Raw genomic sequence first — 21588 nt, forward strand, 5'->3', positions numbered from 1 at the left:
CTGATTGCGCTGTGTGGGCCTCTGCTGCTGCCCGGAGACGGGCCTGTGGTCCCGGAGGAGTTACGGAGGAGACAACGGGGCTGCAGGTCTGGAGTTAAACGGAGGTAGAAGAAGAGACGGCGCAGGCCAGCGGTACCGGCGATTATTGTAGGGAACGTGAGGTCTTTGGGAAATTGGACAGACGAACTCATGGCACTGGTTAGGACCCAGAAGGAGTACTGGGAGTGCAGTATCTTCTGCTTCACGGAAACCTGGCTGCACTCGCTTATTCGGACTACAGCGTGGAGGTTCCTGGATTTTCCTTGGTGCGGGGACAGGGACTTTTCCAAGAGTCGGAAGAAGAGGGGCGGCGGGATTGCACTTTATGTGAATGAGAGGTGGTGTAATCCCGGTTATGTTAACGTGAAGGAACAGATTGTAGCCCAGACATTGAACTTCTGGCTGTGGGAATGCGGCCGTATTATTTACCGAGGGAGTTTACGTCCGCCATTTTGATCACTGTTTACATTCCCCCATCAGCTGATGCAGCGGTGGCCTGTGACGTCATCAGCGCTACTGCAGCCAAACTCCAGACTCAACACCCGGACGTTGTTATTGTGTCTTTTCTCTTGTCTTGTCTCTATGCTGTAACTGCGAGGTAATTTCCCTGCTGGGATGAATAAAGTACTTCTATTCTATTCTATTTAACAGAGCTGCAGAAGATCTTTCCTTCCAAAGCCATCACCATCTACAATAACTCTGAAGAATTAATGAGTTACACAAATATTAAATGTCCCTTTGGGATTAATAAAGTGGTTTTGAATCAGGACTGAATTTGAAAAAAACTGCAAGGAACAAGTGTGAATAGTAATCTAAACTTTAGTGAAGTTTCACAAATCAGAAAAAGGTTTCACAAATCCCAAACATGGATTAAATTATTCTGCTATTAGAGCAGAATAATCCAGTCCAGATTTGAAGAGTCCAGGTGTTGTAGTTTATAAACTAGAGTCAATTAAAGATGAGGAAGGTAGTGAAAAATTAGGTGGAATCGCCCTTTAGCCATTTCCTGAATCGGAAACCAACTTCCGTTTGGTCAAAGAAAGTTCCTTTTATTGAAACCGCAGGATGAGCTCAGTTTAATTCTTCGCAGTCCACATTGGTTCTGCAGCGAACTGCGCATGTTACGGTCTAATTTACTTCTGCACCGTCATTTATTTTCTCAAGATAAACTGTTCAGACTATAAATGGATTAACGCAACGTTGAAAACTATTTTTTTCTGTTTTGTATGCACTGGAGTCTGGAATTAAAGGCTCCATTTCAACCAAAGGTTTTTAATGCGCTTCCTAACCAGACGCTCGAAAGCGTCCGGTCCAGAACTGTCCAACACGCCGTCAGCTCTGCTCAGAGAGACGCATTCAGTTCAGAGTCCATGAGGTGATATTCAGAAAGGATGTTTTATTGATAGATTTTAGTTGCCTCTGCAATGAACTCCTTGTAAAGTCTATAATGTCTGCCCATGTTGCTCCAGTCAGGGTGTTAATCAGGCTTCACATTTTCCAATCGTTTAAAAAACAACTGGTCAAATACTTAACGTGACTTCGGCTTTTAGGGGACAATGATGATGATACATTCTTATAAATATTTCCAAAAAAGTATTATATGACTGGTTAAGATCATTAACATGAACATTTGGCCAATTATAGTTTAATAATTAGTTTAATAATTCTGCTTTCATTTCTTCCACAGCTTCATGTGATTTTATTCCAACTAAATTAGTAATTTGCTTTGTGATAATTAAACTGATTATTAATATCAAACATAGTAAACATGGCAAATGATAAACAATCCACTTTTTGTTTTCACATTGAACTAAAAATATTATCAGTCAATGACACTGTTATTCATGTAGGTATTAATATTAATGGACAGAAACCTAAACCAAACACAGTTTTATAAATTCTGTCGTTTTGGTATTCTCGTTATATTTCAGCAAACGAATGTGAAAATCTCCACAAATAAAAGTAACATTTTCATTGAGCCTATCATAATATTTTCTTACTAAACTCGTCTATGGAAGAGACAGGAGTTTGATAAGCATGACTAATTAAAATATGTCCCTCAGTTATCAACAGAAAATATCATTTTAGTAACAACCGTCCATCTCAGTCCAGCCTAACGAGCAGTGAAGCATCGTTAAGCTGTTCTGACTGAACATCATGATCGTCATCGTCCTCACATTGTTACCACATTAAGTTCTCATCAGATTTCTGAAGGTGGCTTTTTTAGAAAAGTTGCTGTGTCTGCTCCTACTATTAAAGTGAATTAAAAAGACATTAATACTGTCTTCACAACAATATTCACTGTTTATGGCTGACCCTGGTCTCTGGGTCTATATCAGCTTCTATATCATAACATCTATGATCTTTAAGATCAAAACTCTTTGATTGAATTCTTTGACTCTTGACTAAATGATATGTTGTTCGCCTCCATCAGTATGTTCAGAACCAAAAGACAGGAATACAAAACAACCCTGTAATGTTGGGTTCAAGTTAATGTTGTTCTGTTCGTCTATATTTCTCCATCTCAACAAGATTTCTAATAGTTGGCGCCTTGGCTTCTCAGGAGAACCGTTAAGTTTTATCAGTGTCTTACAGCTCCTGGTCCATGTGGCCTGTATTCGGTAAGCAAAGGTGTTCATTCACTAACACATGATTTAGTTTTTTTACATTTAGCAGTTCAGTTTTGTGTTTTGTACTCACAAATCGAAGGTATTTGGTCTTTTCTTCCTTTTATCTGGATTTGTATTTGGTTTTTGCGGCATGCTGTACAACAAGTCATGCTGTACTTGTTATACAAGTCATGCTGCTTGTTATGCTGCTTGTCATGCTGTATAACTTACTGGTCAGTAAGTAATTTTACTTATTGACCAGTAAAATCCCTTTGCTGCTGAAGAACTTGATGACTTGCTGCTCAAGACAACGAAGTTCTTCTGGTTTTGCATCATTACGTTGTCCTGCGTATGTGCGTCGTTGTCTTGAGTCCAGATACGTTCTCCTTTCTTGCAGACGGTTCCAGGTCCTCCACCCTTTTTTCCAACTCTTTTATCTTCTGGTCCTTTTCTTTGATAGTTTCTCTCAGTTGTGCATCAGGCTTGTCTGTTGCTGCACCACCTTACTCAGTTCTTCTGACATGACATTTGATGACAGCTTGAGTTCTTCCATATCTTTTGCTAAACTTGGAGCTATTTTCTTCCTAGAGCAGACTGAGTTGGACCAGAACCAGATTTTGGGTTCTAGTGACTGTCCTCCATCTTCTGCCCCTGCAGCACGCTGTCAACCACATGAAGGTGGCCTTCATGCCCCCAGTGGAGGACATTGGCCCTGACCCGCTCTTTGTCCAGTTTGCGTTTTCCGTCAGTGACCCGCACGGCGGTACCGTCTCTGGCCTAGTCTTCAATATCACAGTGACCCCCGTGGACAACCTTCCACCTGAGGTCAGAGATCGCCCTAGCTGCTCTGAGTGGATGGAGGTCGTGTTTCTGTGGATGTTCTGGTTCACCCTGTCGTCTCTCAGGCCTTCACCAACCTGCTGCGAGTGGAGGAGGGCGGCGCGGCCTTTGTCACGGAGGAGCACCTCCTGGTCCAGGACCAGGACAGTCCTGAAGAGGAGTTGAGGGTGGAGGTGCAGAAGATGGCACGGCACGGCTGGTTGGAGCTGCAGGGTGGGGTTCTGCTGCAGGGAGGCGAGTTCAGGCTCCCTGACCTGAGAGGTCTGCAGCTCAGGTGAGACTCGCCTTCATCCAGGTCTCTGGTTCTTCCTGGTTTATCACCCAGCCTCCAGCTCAGCAGAGCTTTGATTCAAGTTCATTTATCAATGCTTGAAAATGTTAGTTTGGTTCTGACCCAAAGTGGTGGGAAGTCAGGCACCTTGTGGGCTCAGATGGTTTATCCATAGATAAAGTCTTGAGGAAGATGAGGATGTTGTCTTCTCCAGAGTAGGAGGTCTTTGTGTTCTGCTGGCTGTTCTCTCCTGAAGGTGAGGATGATGCTGGTTGTAGGAGTTTGTCCCGCAGTTGGGACGTTTCTGAATCAAAACCCACTCCACCGACCTCTGTTGTGTCCTTGGGAAAACTCTTCACCCAGCTTGCTTGGTGGTGGTGAGCAGAGGGCCCGGTGCCGTGGTGCAAAGTCCAGTCCTGTACGTTCAGCCCAGCAGGAGGTCTCCTCAAGGTTTCCTCCTGTCACATTAGCACCAAACGTTTCTGTCCAGAAAGTTCTCCTAAAGGACATGTTTCTCTCCGACTCCTGCAGCTGTGGCTCTGTTCTGTGTTTTCTAAGCTCTCTCTGCCTACATCTCAGGTACATCCACGACGACTCGGAGACCAGAGGAGACGAGGTGGGTCTGAAGGTGACGGACGGTCAGAACTCCAAGGTCGTTGTGCTACAAGTTCAGGTGAGTCTGTAAGTAGCGACATCATCCAATAGCACCAGTAGACGGGTCAGGCTGGAAGAGTTCTGGATAATCTTCCATCCCCTCCACCTGTTGGAATCCATAAGTTTCACAAAGCTAAACCTTGGTTCAACCGGGTTACAGAGCGGGTCCAGGGTTCTACTGGGTCATCCAAGCGTCTACCTGCCTTTTCTTTAGGTGCGACCGATGAATGACGAGCCCCCCCGGCTGGGTGGGGGCCTGCGGACATCCCTGAGCTGCGAGGAGGGGGGGCGGGTCCAGGTGACGGCGGACTTCTTGTCGGCCACGGACCAGGATGGCGACGACTCCAGGCTGACCTACATGCTGGCCCGGAGTCCTGGCCGGGGGGAGCTGCAGAGAGCCGGCGGAAAGACGGACAAGTTCTCCCAGCAGGACCTGCTGCAGGGACACGTCTACTACGTCCACTCAGGTGAGTCCGTGCTGCGTTCAGGGCCCGCAGGTCTTTAGACCTGGCTGAGAACACCGCTCTGTGTTCAGGTGCAGAGATCGGACCCGGGCCGGTGTTTGACACGGTCACCCTCATCATCTCTGACGGAGAGGCCGGAGTGATGGATGACTGTTGCCATGGAGACGTCCCGCCCCCACCTGTCCCTCTGCACGGCACGCTTCCTGTTTATGACCTGAACATCACGGTTCTTCCTGTGAACAACAAGGTTCCTGAAGTCACTCTGGGTAAGACCATTAGGAACCAAAGGGTGGGTCCGGTTCTGGTGAGCAGAGAACTCGGACCGACTTGGATCAGCTCAGAGTGTTCTGATAAACACCTGAGTCCAGATTCCCTGAGAGAGGTTCTGGTGAGTTCTGACCAGCTCCATGACAGATTTGTGCCTCTGCATCGCAACGTTAGTTCTGCTTTCCCAGGTCGCTACAGAGAGACGTTTGAATTCATCCGACCAGCAGAGAGGAACAAAAACAGATTGTTTTTCAGGTTGCTTGGTGAACATGGTCATATTTCTGCCTTTCCTAACTTGGTCAGCATGGATGTGGCCTCGGAGATCAAGGGAGCGAAGGGGGCGGGGCTAACAATCAATTGGGACACGCTAGGCTCTCGGTCTGTGTTTTTTCAGGCAGTTCGTTTTATCGTTTGAAATTAAAAATGAAACAATGAACCGAGTCGTCATCTGATTTTAGTTTAATAAACAAAAAACGAAGAAATTAACTGCCTGAAAATACACGGGCCACACCGGATCCCTTCAGAGGCAACACGCAGGTGTAACAGGTGGCATCAATGAGTCTCGGAAGTCGTTCAGGTGGGTCTCAACCAGATTTTTTTTTTTTTTTTATTCTGGGGGAAGAAGGGAAAACAAATGAACAACCTCCTCAACTCCTTCTCCCTGCACTCTGACTCCACAGCAGCGCAGAACAACGCTCTCAGCTAACATTTTATTTTTCTCTCAGACTTAACAAAAGTTAACAAAAAACAGAAATCTTCTCACAAAAATCGTAAACTAAAAACAAGAGGAGAAAAACGCCACCTGGTGGCCACAACAACACAATACAGTGGGACAGAGTTAAATAAACAGAGATAAAAAGTATAAATTAAAAATAAAAACACATACCTGGGGGAAGAAGGGAAAACAAATGAACAACCTCCTCAACTCCTTCTCCCTGCACTCCAGCTCTAAAAATGTGAAAATAAAAACAATGTTCAACCGAGCTGTGCTGGACTAGCACCGGTCGTTCGCACCAAAATAAAAAAGGAAATTATAATAAAACTGTTTATAAAAAAACCACAATGACGGTCAAAACTGCAAAATAACACACTAACAAACAATAATAAACAACATATGGTAAAGACATCAACATGAACAACATCCATACAGAAAAACAAACATATCTCAGCAGCTAACTTTCCTCTGACTGACCCACAGCAGCGCAGAACAACCTGAGGGAAAAAGGGGGGGCAGAGGAGCTATGAGGGCTGGAATAAACTACGGAAGCCCAGGAAACACAAACGAGGCGGAGAGCAGAAGGGCGACCCCCGCAGGCAAAAACAACAAAATAAATAAAAATAACTGAATAAGATAAAATTCACAAATTCTCAATATAAAATGAATAAGAAATAATAATTTAACAAAGAAACACATTTGTAACTCTGTTACACAGGGACGGGGCCGGCCCCTGAACTGCTCCAGGTCTGGTCTCTCAGGGACTAAGCTCGGTTAATAAGGACCAATCAGAGCCCAGATCAGGGACCACCTGGCTGTTCTACATCATCCTGTCTCCGTGTCTCCAGGTCAGTCCTTGCTGCTGGTGGATGAAGGCTCCAGGGCCTGTCTGTGTGGGGGGGTTCTCGGGGCCTCAGACCCAGACAGCCTCCCCCAGGACCTGACCTTTCACCTGGAGGCTCCGCCCCTTCACGGCTTCCTGGAGAACGTGCTGCCGATGCCAGGCTCAGAGAAGAGCGGCGTAGGAATACCCATTGGTCCGTATGTCTGGTTCTGGTTCCTGACCCAACCCAGACTCTCCGGTTCTGGATCCTGACCCGACTGTCTTCTCCCAGAATCCTTCAGCCTGACCCACCTGACTTTGGGCTTCATCAGGTACGTCCAATCAGAGCACAGAGGGGTGGAGCCGACGGCGGACCAGATGTCCATCAGAGTGAGTGACGGCACATTTAGCTCCGCCCCCGTCCCTTTCTACATCATCATCAACCCGACCAATGACGAGCCGCCTTCCCTGCTGCTCGCCAACTTTACCGTGCGTCTGATCGAAGATGTAACCATGGTAACATGAAACAGGTGAGTGACTCCTGCGGTTCCTCCCGCAGGTGAAGGAAGGCGGGGTTAAGGAGCTGACTCCGCCCACTCTGGACGCCTGTGACCTGGACGTCCCGGCCGACCTCCTCACCTTCCATGTGGAGCGCCCCCCGAGTCACGGCCAGCTGGTCCACAACATGCAGGGCGGGGCGGGCGCCCGGGTCATGACCTTCACCCTTCAGGAGCTGCGTCAAGGTGAGGAGGCCGACGGGCCGGGTCCCAGGTCCTGGGGTCCGATTCTACAGACAGAACCGCTGTTTTGGGTCTGTATCCTCCCTGCAGGCATGACGGTGCTGTATGTACACGACGACTCGGATACCCTGGAGGACGGCGTCCTGCTGCAACTGAGCGACGGCGTCCACTCGGTGGGGGGGTCCGCCTGGGTCACGGTGCTGCCGGTCAACGACAACATGCCACACCTGGTCAGGTACGCACAGGGGACTGGAGAATGTAGCTTCATTTCTGTTTACTACTTAAAAAAGTAAATTACTTAACTGATTACTAGATTACAAGTTACTTTATTAGTTACATTCAGCAAACGCTGCCTCAGCAGGTGGGAGGTTAGAAGACTTATTATTACTACCATTACTATTAATACTGTTACTATTATTATCCCTCAGTGAAGAATTGTCCTCCACCGTTTTTATGAATTGTCAGCAAAAAGTTTACTTTAAAAAAAAAGTAAATCAATTCATCAGTGCACACACACACACACGCACCCACATGCACACACACACACACACGTGTGGTTTAAAGCTTAAACACATCAAAGCTGTAAATCTGACCCTGAGGTCAGAGGTCAGAGTTTGTCCTCCAGTTTTTCATGATCCTTTTTAATAACAAAGATGAGACGCATTTAATCTGAGAGCCGAACCAGAAGCTGTTGTCCTGCTGGAAGGACGTTACCATGGAAACACTTTTTTGGACCATCTGGTCCTCAACAGCAGGAAGACCTGAACGTCAGGGACGGAAAAATGTCTGAAGGACGTTCCTCTGGGGACAGAGGGCGGACGTCCTGAGAGACCGGGGACACGGAGAGGACACAGATCTGATTCCTGAGCGGCTCACAGTCCAGATGTCTGACTGCTGGACTTTTGGAATCTCAGTCTCAGAATGATCTAGGTTAAAGTCTGGGGTCAAAGGTCTCCCAGCCGGGTCGGGCCCTGCTGACCTGATCACCTGTGGAGAGGAACGTTACCTGACCTTTGTTTGCTGCAGGTCTAGATGAAGCCTTTAGGGGGCAGTAAGGAGGGAGCAGTGAGGAGGGGGCAGTGAGGAGGGAGCAGTGAGGAGGGAGCAGTGAGGAGGGGGCAGTAAGGAGGGAGCAGTGAGGAGGGGGCAGTGAGGAGGGGGCAGTGAGGAGGGAGCAGTGAGGAGGGAGCAGTGAGGAGGGGGCAGTGAGGAGGGAGCAGTGAGGAGGGAGCAGTGAGGAGGGGGCAGTGGACTCCAGTCAGGCAGAAGAACACGGCGCCTTGGCAGCTGCTGCTTCCTGGTTTCCTGCAGGATGAGCTGCAGCTTCTCCTGCGTGGATTTTATTTCCGAGTGAAGAAGCAAACAGATGGTTCCTGATGTCAGAACCCCCCAAACCCCTGGCATCAGCAGCACCTCTGCTTCCTGCTGTCCCGCTACAGCTACCAGCAACACTGGATCCAGAACCAGGTCCAACAATGGATCCAGTACCTGGTCCAGAAGTACCAAAACGGTCAGATATCTGAAGTCTTTAGCCACATAGAAATCCTGAAAATGTTTCAGAAACCTTCAGAAATCAGAAATATTTAGAAAAATAAAAAACCTTTTGAACCAGTTCAGCTCGGTCGGTCCAAATAAGAGACTCCATTGTGTGGCAGGTTGGCGTCCTCAGCCCGGATCTCACTGCGGCCGAGCTACAGGCCGAGAGCGCAGCCGAGTCACCAGGAACGCCCGGCGAGTTTCTTTTAGCTTTAATCAGCTTCCATCTTTAAAGCCGTAAATGGAGCGCTGCGGCGGCCATCTTTACCGCCGTAAACAGAGCGTTGCGGCGGCCATCTTTAAAGTCGTAAACAGAGCGTTACGGCGGCCATCTTTATCTCAGTAAACAACGCTTCTGGGCGATGGCTGAGCACTCCGGACATTTCCAATGGTTTAATGAACAACGCCACATACTGGGAGGGACGTAAGCTTTCCTCCTGCCAGTGCAAAAGCAGGTTCAGCTCCCGCAGAGGCTGGGTTCCTCAGACTGAACTCTGACCTCACTGCCTGTCGCCATCGACCGGCTCCACTGTCACCCCTCAGCCGCCCCACATCCCCAGGCTGGCTGTCGCAGCCAAACCTTTTAAACCCAACTGCAGCCACAGTGGTGTTCATCACGGGGAACACTCCAGGTATTCAGACAAATACCCAGAGAGATATACTGGACCGCTCAGACCAATGAGCTGAACAAGTACTGGTTCTGGTTCTGCTGGATAGAACTGATGGTTTTAGGAGCGTCTGACTGTCAACAGGTTGGTTGTGTTAGTAGCTGGTTCCAGATGAGGTTTTGTTGCAGGACCAGGCAGTCTAGACCAAACCGGTTCCTGTTGTTGCAGGAACACCGGACTGGACCTGGACTCTGGGGAGCGCAGAGTGATCTCCGGTGCGGTTCTGGAAGCTGCCGATCTGGACACACCTGCTCACCAGGTGTTCTTCTTCATCAACACGGCACCAAGATTTGGAAAACTTCTGCTGAAGGTGACGAGTGTCTCTGTTGTCCAACAGCTGGTGTTTCAGTCTTACTCTGCATGGTTTCCAGGTTCTGTCTGCTTCGTCTGACCCAAATGGACCCGTGCTGAACGGCGCGGCGTTAAGAGTTGAGTCAAACTCAGATCTGGATGCCGTCCCACCGCTCAGCTTCTGCCTCTGTTTCTGCAGACAGAGTCCAGCTGGACGGACCTTGAAGCAGGTCAGAACTTCACTCAGGAACAGGTGGAGATGAACCGGGTGTGGTACCATCACAGAACCAGCAGCGTCGGGTTCAGAGGTCAAGACAGCTTCCGCTTCATCTTGAGCGACGAGGACAATAAGTCTCCAATTCAGAGCTTCCTGATCTCCATTCGCACGGTGGATTCAGGTCAGCCTAACTGAATCAGAACCAGAACTGACTCAGTTGATTCATAACACATCTTTAAAACAAACAGATCCAGTTTATGTGCAAAGACCCGGTTCTGCAGCCCCCTGGGTCAGTCGGGTCCTGCATTATTTAGCGCCTCCTTCCTGTCATTTTTACCAGTCGGGTGAACACGGTTCCGCCGGGCCCGGCCCTTCTGGCGCCGGGCCCGGTGGTCCTGGAGGAGCCGAGGTGAGAAACGGCGGGCCTCGTTAGCCGGTGAATAATTAACCTGGAGGAGGCGCAGCAGCTGCGGACCCGTCTCCTCTGGGTGCTGATCCGAAACACAAACACGGGTCGCTCCCAGAACCTGGCTGCCGGCACGCTGCTGAGCAAGGCAGGAGCTTCAGAGGCGCTCAGATCTGGGTCAGAACTTTTTAGACTGATGAATGGCTCAGGAAGTTGGATCCAGTTCTGGGCTTGATTCTGGTTCTGATCCACTTTTCCAACAAGGTGTTGTATGAAAATGTTTTATTTGTCATTGGAGTTTTTAGTTTTCTTGGTTGTTTCGACCCGTTAGAGACGTTTTGGTGTTTATCAGAACCTTTTTCTTCCTGACGTGGTGTTCTTATTGTGTTTAGTGTTTACAAGGTTGCTAAAGTAGTTCTGGTTCTGGTCGGTGTCAGTAGAAACGTGTTGACGGTCTTCCTCTGAACGCCTCCAGGTGAGATCGTCCTGCAGACCCGGCCCGTCCGCCTGCGGGAGGGGCAGCGGCTCGTCCTGAACACCGACGTCCTGATGGCGCTGGACTCGGCGGGCCGACCCGAGGACTTGGTGTTCGCCGTGTCCGGCCCGCCCCGACACGGCCTGATCCACGCCGCACGCCGGCCCGGCCACCCGCTGACCCGCTTCACCCAGCTGGACGTGGCGGCGCACCGAGTGTGCTACACCCACAGCAACGACCACGACTCAGACGCCGACTCGTTCAGGTGAGGCCACATACCTGGAGCGGGTTCTGGTTCTGATCACACGTTTACACAAACACCTGAGCTGATCCAGAACCAATCAGAACCCATCCGAACCTCTCCGTCTCCACGTTCCTGTCCCCTGAAAACGGTGGCAGCGCATTTGGCCGAGGCCGGACCGAGCCCGGAGGCGGCCGCCTGCTTCTACGGCCAACTTGGCAGCAGCGGGTGGGGGAGGGGCCCGTCGGCGTGAGCAGGTCCGGGTTTGTCGCCCAGACCCGCGCCACCACTGCTTGGCCCCAGACGGCCGATCTCAGCCAACGCAGGCGAGCAGCCAGCCGGCCCAGTTCCTGTCACAATCCTGGCTGCGGCCGCTCACATCAGAACCGGGCCAGAACTTTGCGCTTTCTGCCCGATCCACAGGACCGGGCCAGCGCTTCACACATCCGACCCGATCCGCGGGGGACGGACCACACGCCGGGCTTCTGGTCCCTCTCGTGATCAGCTGCTGTGCCAAGACTGTTTCTACGTTCATGCTTACAGCAGAGATGCCCAAAGTGTGGCCCCAGGGCCATTGGTGACCCCTGAAATGACTTTGTGTGGCCCCTGTAAGAACAATAAAAGGTTTGCCCTCCCGCCGTCAAATCCTTCAGGAAGAGTTATTTTATTTTCAAACCAGAACATTTTCTCTTTCAGAGAAACTAACCAAACATTTTTCCTTCACTGGAATTTGATCGGAAATACAACTTGGACAAATACACACAGTGACCCGTCTGCAGGTCAGTTCAACGAGTCCCGGACCCCGCAGTGGGCCCAGTCCAGGCCGTTCTGGAATACCGAGTCAGGTCATTAGCTGGTTCTGAGCTCAGCAGATTGTTTCGGGTCGCCTGACCATCAACACCCCGGGGCCTCGGTGTGTTCAAGTGACAGCAGATGATGAATGAGTGACCAGACGGCCGTCCCTGGGCAAACATGGCCGCCACCGCCAGATGCTGCTGTGCAGCGTGTGTGTATGAGTATGTCATGTATGTGTGTGTGTGTGTGTGCTGCAGGGTAGGGGCAGATTGGCACAGCGCTGTAAGGGCAAACACACACCAGCCTGTACAGCTATTTTTATTTGGCCGTTCTTCTGAACCAGTCCTCATCATCCTTGTCTTACTGGGAGTTCACTCAGAACCAGAACCACAGACGTTGGGTCACAGCACAGATCAGCAGGGAGCCTTCTCCTAACGAGTCCTGACTAGAGAATCAAACCTGCAGCCAGCCATCAATGAGCGTTCATCCACCCAGCAGAGGGCGCTGCACATTACTGATTTATTTTCTCTCTGCAGCTTTGTCATCACCAACGGCGCCTCGTCCCGCGCCGGCACGCTCCTCTTCACCATCGAACGCAGCGACCGCATCCCTCCAACCCTCAGCAGCAACGCCGGCCTTCGTCTGCAGGACGGCTCCATCGCTGCCGTGACCCCCGACCTTCTGCGGCTCACCGACCCGGACACCGTTGCCTCCAACCTGACCTTCGTCGTCACGCTGCTGCCCAGGTACGGAAAGCTTCTGCTGAGGGGAGCGCCGATGCCTTCGCCACCCAGGTTCCTCCAGTCCGACATCGACCAGCTGGACCTGGCTTACCGGCACGTGCCGGGCAGCCCGGCGCGGCCGGACCGGTTCTGCTTCCTGCCAAGCGATGGAACCAACAAAGGCTACCTGGAGTTTGGTCAGCTGAAGGAGGAGCCTGCAGTGTTCAGCATCCAGGTGAGCAGCAACAGGTCAACCTGTAACGGTGCAGCTGGGTCCAGCTCCTCCCCACAGGGCCCCATCAGCCTCATTGTACCATGAGGTCCCGTCCGGATCGGACCTCACGGTTCCAACAGGCAGGTGAAGTCAGAACCGGACTGAAACTTGTCTGTGTGGATCTCTGCGTCCTGCAGGTCCAGCAGAAACGATCTAGAACCTCAGATGTAGAAATGTCTTCAAATGCATATCCGATTCTAAGAAGCTCAGCTGCCAGGCCAAAACCTCCAGATGCTGAGCAGAACCTTTCCATCACGAGTCCTTGAAAAGCTTGTCCTGCTTCTGCTGATTCAGAGAGCAGCGGCTGAGTCTGCAGCATGCGCTGATGGTGACACCTGGTGGTCAAAAAGTGGAGCTGCTCCGTGAGGATTCTCCATCATGTCAGAACCCTCACAGAACCTTTTGCTTTATCTCAACATGTGGTCGAATAAAATCAATATAAAGTTTGGATGTTTTTATCAGATTCTGTTTTTTAATTCTGGAGTTTTGTTGAAAAACGGATCCAGAAATCAGAAGAACTCAAGCTGATCTCTGCACTGGAGGCATGGAGTCCAGTCGGTGCTGGTCCCGGCCTTTTGGGTTCCTGGTTGACCCATGTCTCTTCTGGACCCAGGTGGAACAGGTGGACCGGGTCGCTCCCAGTCTGGACCGCCTGGACAATCCCAGTACCGTGACGGACCTCGGTGCCGGCCGCTACGGCATCTTCATCACCAGCAGACACCTGCGGGGCTCGGACCCGGACAGCCCAGCAGAACTCCTGGAGTTCTCCATTATCACGCCGCCTCAGTTCGGATCCTTGGAGAACGCAGCCACAGGTAGAACCAGTGGACGGTTCTGATCCGCAGCAGGTCAGAACTTCTTGTTCTGGTCTCGGTCTGTGTCACCGCCTGCCTTTAACTCAGTCAGCACCAGAACCTACTGGCCCCGGCGTTGGGCCCCGGGTTAACCCCTCCTCGTCCTGCAGGGTCCACCATCAGCCGACGTTTCACCCAGCGCGATCTGGACCGGCGCTCCGTCCTCTACGTCGTCCCGGTTGACGTGGATGTGACGGCCGACGGGTTCTGGTTCCGACTCGTGGACCCGGCGGGAAACGAAGCTCCACCTCACAGGTAGGCGTCCGCTCGGGTCACGTGACTCGGCATCTGTTGGTTTGGGCCCCAGACTCCGGTTCTGGTTCTGGTCCTGCAGGCTGGAGCTGTTCTGGTCCCGGGTCCAGCTGTCAGCCAGCTGCTACAGAACCTGCGAGACTTCGGGAACTCTGCAGATCCAGATCCAACGTGGTGGGCGGAGCGCCGACCCGGCTTACGTTTCCATCCAGGTGAGTCCGGATTGGACCGAATCGGATCAAACTAATCAAACCAGAACCAGTCTGAGCAGATCAAAGGTTTACCCACAGAGGTCAGAACTTACCAGGTTCTACAGGGTCAACCCCACGGTCCAGTTCCACGTTTTCCCAACGTGTTGGACTGAACCCGGTTCTGACTAGCCCTTGAAACTCGGAGGCTCCAGTGGTCCAGATGATCCCAGTAGAACCAGTTGCTGGGCCATCTGGATCCAGCAGAGAAACTGGGAGCTTCTGGTTCTGGCAGCGATCTGCTGGTTTGTTCCTTCAGGCTCTTCAGGAAGTTTAATCCTCCAGTTGATCCGCAGCAGAGTTCTGATGGAAACTGGATCGGATCAAAACTAATTTGAATGACGAACTGAACGATGCCGAAATGTTTGTGTCAGTCGAACTGAGCGGAGCTTCACTTGCTGCGCAGGTGGAGGAAGGATCGGCCAAAGCCGGCCGGGATTTCACCCACAGCTCAGCCGCTCTGATCCAGTTCGACACAGGTCAGGTCCGCTGCCAGTTCTCCGTCTGATGGGGTCGGCTGCCAGTCTGATGCCTCACATCCTGTTGGCTCCAGGTGTGAACGTAAAAACCTGGAGCGTCTTCCCGTTGGATGACGGCCTGGAGGAGAACCACGAGGCCTTCAGCGTCGCTCTGAGGAACCCTCAGAACGCCGTCATGGGTCAGAGAAACACCGCCGCCGTGGAGATCATCGACCCCCGCTCAGGTGAGAGAGACGCCGTTTCTGTTCTGTTGAGCTGCAGGGGGCGCCGTCGGCCAGCAGGGGGCGCCGTCTTCAGTTAGTTACCTTTGGGGATGAACTGATGATGAAACAAGTGCTACAGTTTCAGGTGAAAGCTTCATCTCCTCTCTGAATTTGTTCCCTGATCTCCGTCTGCCAGGACGCTGCGATCCGGAAGACCTGAAGGTACTGTCTCCCCCTCTTCCTCCTCAACCTGAGGAAGAGGAGGATGAAGACCCAGTGACCGATATCGAGGCAGAGCTTCTTTGGGAGAAACAGCCCCACCCTCCCAGAGGAGACGTCCCGGACCGCCGGCCCTCCCTGGACGAGGCGGAGCCACAGGACCAGGCGCTACCTGGAGACACCCACAGCTCAGAGGGCCGCCTGCAGGGAGCACGCACTGGGAGCACTGGGTTACGGAAGGTGGGTGTTGCCTGAAATGCCTGAACTCATCAGGAAGTCCAGATGTCCTTCAGTAGGACCAGGATCTGCTCCACAGTCAGGTGGTTTCAGAGACACGTCTGGTTCGAAGGGGGAAGGCTGGTTCTGATCCAGATGGCCGCTTCAGAAAACGTTGGTTCTGTCCTCCGGTTCCTTTCACCTACAGGTTCCTCTAAGGAGAATCTCAGACACAGAAGACTAGATTTTCAGCATTACTGGGTCAAAGATGAGGACAGTTACTTTGGGTCATGTTCTGGTTCTGGTTCTCCTGGGCCTCTGGTTCAGTTCTGGTTTGGGTCGGTTCAGGATTGAGTCGCAGTAATACACAAATTAAAACTACTGAGATTAAGATGAAATGATGAAACCAAAACTACTAGAAGTAAAAACACTCAAAATAAATAAAAATAGAGCCAATAAATGATGCGGTGATGTCATAGTCCAGTATAAACTATGAATGCTTTAAACCATCACTGTCAACGCTAAGCTGAACCAAGAGTTAGTCTAGACACATTGACAAATGGCTGGGTCTCCCCCAGTGTGTTAGAAGCCTGGCGGGCCACCAGGCTTTACTTGGGCCCCCACCAGGCTAAGCATTGATTATTTATTTAACTCTTTATAAAATGTTTGCATTTTTAAGACTTCACAGATGGTGTTCAGCTGTTAATCTTCCAATCTTTCAATAACACATAATTATCAAGTAATATTTTTAAATTTCATGTCAGCTTTAAACATTTTTTAACTCAAAAACACGAGGAGCCGCTGGATGAACGACGGCCCTCGCAGCCAGCCGACGGGCTAAGCAGGTTTTCTGGGGGAAACCTTGCAGACAGAAGGTATTAAAAATCCTTTCACAAGAAAAAAAGACAAAACATTATCTCAGGGAAGTAATGTCCTTCTAAATCTTGACTGAAAAAGAAATTAATAACCCTTAAGGCTTATTAATCTATTTTCCAGTTGAGACCAAGTAGTTTGGATTGATGAACACAAAGAATCTGTTGTTTTGTTGTTTCATTTGAGTCAGAAACACTAAATGCTATTAGTTAGCTGGTAGCCACATTTAGCTTTCTGTCGTTAGCTTTAAGAACCCAGGAGATTATGGGTGTATTTTCAGTTACTTTGTGGCATGAAATGAGGAAAAATACTATCGGCTAAACCTTAGCGGACTATCGGAGATTCCAACACTCCCTGAATAAGTTGACACAGTTTGAACTCTTTTGTTAGCTTTGGCTACAGAATGCACTGCTCCGTTTGGATGCAGATCTAAACACAATTAAAACGCACAATAACCCTAAGAATGATCATCCAAAGGCCTGTCGCGATAAACGATAAATCAATTAATCGTACGATAAATTAAAACTATCAACCTCATTTTAATTATCGGCATTATCGTCTCTTCCGGCCTTTTTCTCTTTCTGTTGATGACACTGAATGAAAAAAGGCTCAACTCCGGATTTTCTTTATGCTAAATATTTTATTAGTAAGGCATTTTTGCAAGGGTCAGTACAGCTTAATTCAGTAGCAGAAATAATCAAATAAGTAAAATCAATCATCTAGTCTATCTTTCCCTACTGCTGACACTGAGAACTAAAAAAGGGAACCTTTGAGAGAGACGGACGGAGTTTGGTGTTTCGAACCCCAGACCTGGCCTGATGATGAAGAAGGTGCTGCAGCAGGAGGAGGAAGATGATCGATGAAGGCAGGGATCTCTGCAGGTCTGATGAGCTTCTGTCTCTGCATGGATGATGAGGTCACACAGGACTTGGTGCTGGCAGGAAGAGTACTGACTTGGAGCAGCAGGTCTTGGGTCTCAGAATGACTTCCTCATGAGTGTAGCGGTCCTCAGCTTCTTGTCTTGTGGCTCTGAAGCTCCCTTCACCGTGTCTCGTGATCTTTCTGGTCCGTTGAGATGTAGACGTGCTGACCTCATGGAAGGAAGGAACCAAGTCTTCTTCTTCATCTTCATCTTTGGGGTCTGAACCCAGCTGATGAGAGAAGTGCGATGTGAAGCCACAGGTTGTGGGCCTGACCGGTTGGTGCCCATGCGCAGGTCAGTCTTTGGCTCCGTGGCCCCGGCTCTTCTTCAGCTACAGAGTTCTTTGTCCATCTGGATCTTGGCTTGAAGCTGCCTGGAGGATCCAACCAAAGGTTCCTCTTTTGCTCCCACCTTTTATAGGGTTTATCCACCTTTTGGTGCATTAGCATTGGCTAGCACTGATGCTGTGCTTGTTTAATTGGTTGACTGCTTAGACAGATGATCTCATACCCATCACTGTCTTACAGACATTATGTCCTGATGTCTGTGCTGATGTCTCAGGGTTGATCAACCTCCTACATTTGTTGCCTGCACAACCTTTTCTCTGAAACGTTTACGTTGCTCAACACCCTGCTTCCATATAAGGCGTTGATCATCTCTGCTCTCCTGTTAGTTCCCCTTTTTCCCTTAACCTTTCACCTACCATCTACCTCCAACATATCAGTGATGTTTAATTGCAGTTACACCTTTTACACCATTTCAAGTTCAATGTCAAAATCACATTTATAACTTCTTTAGCTTCTCTGATTTAGCATTCATTTATAATTTTATAACCATAACTTTACTCTTATAATCTTAATGTGTTATTACAGATGTTTTCTGAAAAGAAACCAAGAATAATCTATTATTGTAATTATTTGATACCAAAGTTACAGTTACTTGTTTTTCTTGTATTTCCACAAGTGTAAATGCAAGTATTCCTACAAGTAAACCAATATTAATATAAGTATTTTACTTTGGGTTTTATTCAATTCATGCTTTGAAATAAGGAATAGTCTCAACTATTTTTATAAATCTTCAGGCTGGAAACCTACTTCCTGTCTCATGACTCTCTGTCTGACTGATTTCTTATGATTAGACAGAAAAAAGAAAAAGAATTAAAGCAAAGTCTGCAGGAGACAAAAACAACACAAGACCAGATTGATTTTATTGAAGTTTTAATTTACTGTTGGGTCTAGACGTCACTTGTGATTCATTTTAAAGGTAACTTTATTTATTGTTACTGTTAAACTAAAATCTCCAGCATGGGGAAGTGGGACCATCTCGGGTTTTCTTGACAGTTTGGATCAGAAACGTGTGGCGTTTCCATTTCCTGGTCCTCTGGTGAACCATCACCATGGAAAGAGACAGGAGTCAGCTGCTGAAGGTTAACGCAATGCATTGTGGGATCGATACATGGCTGGAGGTCCAACGGCGTCCAGCCATGTTTTGTTTTGGTTCTGGAGCGGTTCTACAGACCGGCTGTTCTCCCTTCCAGGTGTTGACCCTGCCCAGCCTGTGTCCTGAGGGCTGGACCGCCTACAGGGGACGCTGCCACATGGTGAGCCGGTCCGTAGCCAGCTGGGCCAGCGCCCACAGAACCTGCTCTCTGCTGTAAGTATAATCTGGTTCTGTTTGGGCCAACAGAACCGGCCTCTGGTTCTGATGGACCTCCTGCCCTCTGACCTCAGCAGGTGAAATGTGATCTCTGACCAAACTGTCTGCGGTGATGAGGGTCGAAGTTCAGCTTGGTTCTGTTGTCAATACGTTTATTGATCATTAGATTATTTAAATGTTTTTACTGATCAACTGGGAGGAGAAACCAGTCAGAGACGATACAGAGGCTCGGTTCTGACTGTTACCACGGTAACCTCGCACTCAGCCATCCCATAAACTGTTGGAGCTCCAGCAGGTTGGGTTCTGATCAGAAAAGTCGACTCTGGGCAAACAGAACCACGAGAAAATAAAACTAAACTTTATTAAAACTAAACTTCAGCTTCCTCAATGGAAGGCATGTTGGTGGGATTGAGGAGGTCTTCGAAGTACTCTGCCCACCGGCCCACAACGTCCCGAGTAGAGGTCAGCAGCACACCATCCCCACTACAAACAGTGTTGGTGCCGTACTGTCCCCCCCCCTCCAAGACGCCGGATGGTGGACCAGAATCGCCTCGACGCCGTACGGAAGTCTTTCTCCATGGCCTCTCCAAACTCCTCCCACGCCTGAGTTTTTGCCTCAGCAACCACCCGAGCCGCATGCCGCTTCGCCCGCCGGTACCCATCAGCTGCTTCCGGAGTCCCACAGGCCCAATAGGACTCCTTCTTCAGCCTGACGGCATCCCTCACCGAAGGTGTCCACCAACGGGTTCGAGGGTTGCCGCCGCGACAGGCACCGACAACCTTGCAGCCACAGCTCCGACCGGCCGCCTCGACAATGGAGGCACGGAACACGGTCCACTCAGACTCCATGTCCCCCACCTCCCCCGGGACGTGTTCGAAGTTTTGCCGGAGATGGGAGTTAAAGCTCCGCCTCACAAGGGATTCCACCAGACGTTCCCAGCAGACCCTCACAACACGTTTGGGCCTGCCAGGTCTGACCGGCTTCCTCCCCCACCACCGGAGCCAGCTCACCACCAGATAGTGGTCAGTGGACAGCTCCGCACCTCTCTTCACCCGAGTGTCCAAGACATACGGCCGCAGATCCGATGATCCGGCCACATCCATACCTTCCATAACGAACATGGTGTTCGTTATGGACAATCCATGACGAACACAGAAGTCCAACAACAGAACACTGCTCGAGTTCAGGTCGGGCGGGCCGTTCCTCACAACCACGCCCCTCCAGGTCTCACTGTCGTTGCCCACGTGAGCGTTGAAGTCCCCCAGCAGAACAAGGGAGTCCCCAGGAGGGGCACTCTCCAGTACCCCCTCTAAGGACTCCAAAAAGGGTGGGTAGTCTGACCTGTCGATCGGCCCGTAAGCACAAACGACAGTCAGAACCCGTCCCCCCACCCGTAGGCGGAGGGATACTACCCTCTCGTTCACCGGGGTAAACCTCAACGTACAGGCACCGAGATGGGGAGCAACAAGTATGCCCACTCCTGCCCGACGCCTCTCACCTTGGGCAACTCTAGAGTGGAAGTACGTCCAGCCCCTCTCAAGGAGACTGGTTCCAGAACCAGAGCCATGTGTCGAGGTGAGACCGACTATTTCTAGCCGGAACCTCTCAACCTCCCACACTAGCTCCGTGCTCCTTCCCCACCAGAGAGGTGACATTCCACGTCCCAAGAGCTTCTGCAGCCGAGGATCAGACCACCAGGGCCCCCTCCCTCGGCCTCCACCCATCAATCACTGCACCTGATCCCTTTGGCCCCTCTCGTGGGCCCTACCCATGGGCCCACCATGTTTAGTTTAGTTTTATCAAAACTAAACTTCAATAAAGCTGAACTTTGATCAAACATGAGAATGCAGTGCAGCACATCTCGCCGACGGCAGCAGAAGCTCCTCCGTTGGGTGGAGAGTAGGAGGAAATGTTAGCTCTGTCTGGGGGGAATCAGCAGCTGACCTCCCTGTGCTGTATGACCTCTGACCCTATCAAAGGTCAGAGCGTTGGCGGTTAGTTGAAGCAGCAGCGAAGCGTCTGATGTTTCCTGTGTTTCAGCTTCAACAGCAGCCTGAGCAGCGTGCGCTCCAGGAAGGATGCCGCCTGGATGTGGAGGCTGGCGGGGAGGAAGTCCTTCTGGATCGGTGGGAACGTTTCCCTCACTCCTCCTTCAATGAGCCCCATTTCTGCTGCTGACGTTCTCTGTCGTCCTCAGGTCAATCTGGAGGTCACGACCTCTGGGTGTGGGACGAAAGTCATTCAGCCAAACTCCGGGGGGCGCCGGCGAGCCGGGATGAAGCTGGCTTCAGCTCAGACTGTGTGCTGGTTGAAAACCCCAGAAGATGGATTCCTACCAACTGCTCAGCCGAAGCCCAGCATTCGTTCATCTGTTCCTCAGAGACGCCGCCGTGAGCCGCCGCGCTCACGACCTGCAGCGACCTTCAGCTGGAGGTCAAACAAAAATATCATCAGGTCCAGATCAGCCAACCTTCAGCCAGAGAAGAAATTAAATGAAATAAAAACATCATCAGATTCACTGAAGCCTCTGATTCTTTAGAGCAGGGAGTCAAACTCCAGGCCTCCAGTCGCTGTCCTGCAGGTTTTAGATGAGCCTCAGGTACGAAACCCTGGAATGA

General features: G+C 50.4%; 1 protein-coding gene across 3 annotated transcripts in view; it reads left to right on the forward strand.

Moving 5' to 3' along the window:
• The window catches only part of LOC102233367 (FRAS1-related extracellular matrix protein 1-like), a 47224-nt gene extending 25736 nt beyond the window's left edge, over positions 1-21488 (forward strand). For all 3 annotated transcript variants that reach the window (XM_023338930.1, XM_023338932.1, XM_023338931.1), the window contains 22 exons: positions 3306-3473; positions 3554-3762; positions 4339-4432; positions 4628-4880; positions 4949-5143; positions 6708-6896; positions 6975-7171; positions 7242-7425; positions 7513-7657; positions 9795-9936; positions 10117-10315; positions 11016-11280; positions 12588-13008; positions 13661-13862; positions 14012-14156; positions 14236-14365; positions 14808-14880; positions 14955-15104; positions 15280-15542; positions 18851-18966; positions 21011-21096; positions 21168-21488. In XM_023338930.1, coding sequence (XP_023194698.1) covers positions 3306-3473; positions 3554-3762; positions 4339-4432; positions 4628-4880; positions 4949-5143; positions 6708-6896; positions 6975-7171; positions 7242-7425; positions 7513-7657; positions 9795-9936; positions 10117-10315; positions 11016-11280; positions 12588-13008; positions 13661-13862; positions 14012-14156; positions 14236-14365; positions 14808-14880; positions 14955-15104; positions 15280-15542; positions 18851-18966; positions 21011-21096; positions 21168-21364 — 4023 coding nt within the window. In that variant the 3' untranslated portion in view covers positions 21365-21488. The remainder of the gene's footprint in view (positions 1-3305; positions 3474-3553; positions 3763-4338; positions 4433-4627; positions 4881-4948; positions 5144-6707; positions 6897-6974; positions 7172-7241; positions 7426-7512; positions 7658-9794; positions 9937-10116; positions 10316-11015; positions 11281-12587; positions 13009-13660; positions 13863-14011; positions 14157-14235; positions 14366-14807; positions 14881-14954; positions 15105-15279; positions 15543-18850; positions 18967-21010; positions 21097-21167) is intronic.
• Positions 21489-21588: the final 100 nt, after the last annotated feature.

Source organism: Xiphophorus maculatus, chromosome 9 (assembly GCF_002775205.1).
Source record: "Xiphophorus maculatus strain JP 163 A chromosome 9, X_maculatus-5.0-male, whole genome shotgun sequence".
Classification (NCBI taxonomy): domain Eukaryota; kingdom Metazoa; phylum Chordata; class Actinopteri; order Cyprinodontiformes; family Poeciliidae; genus Xiphophorus; species Xiphophorus maculatus.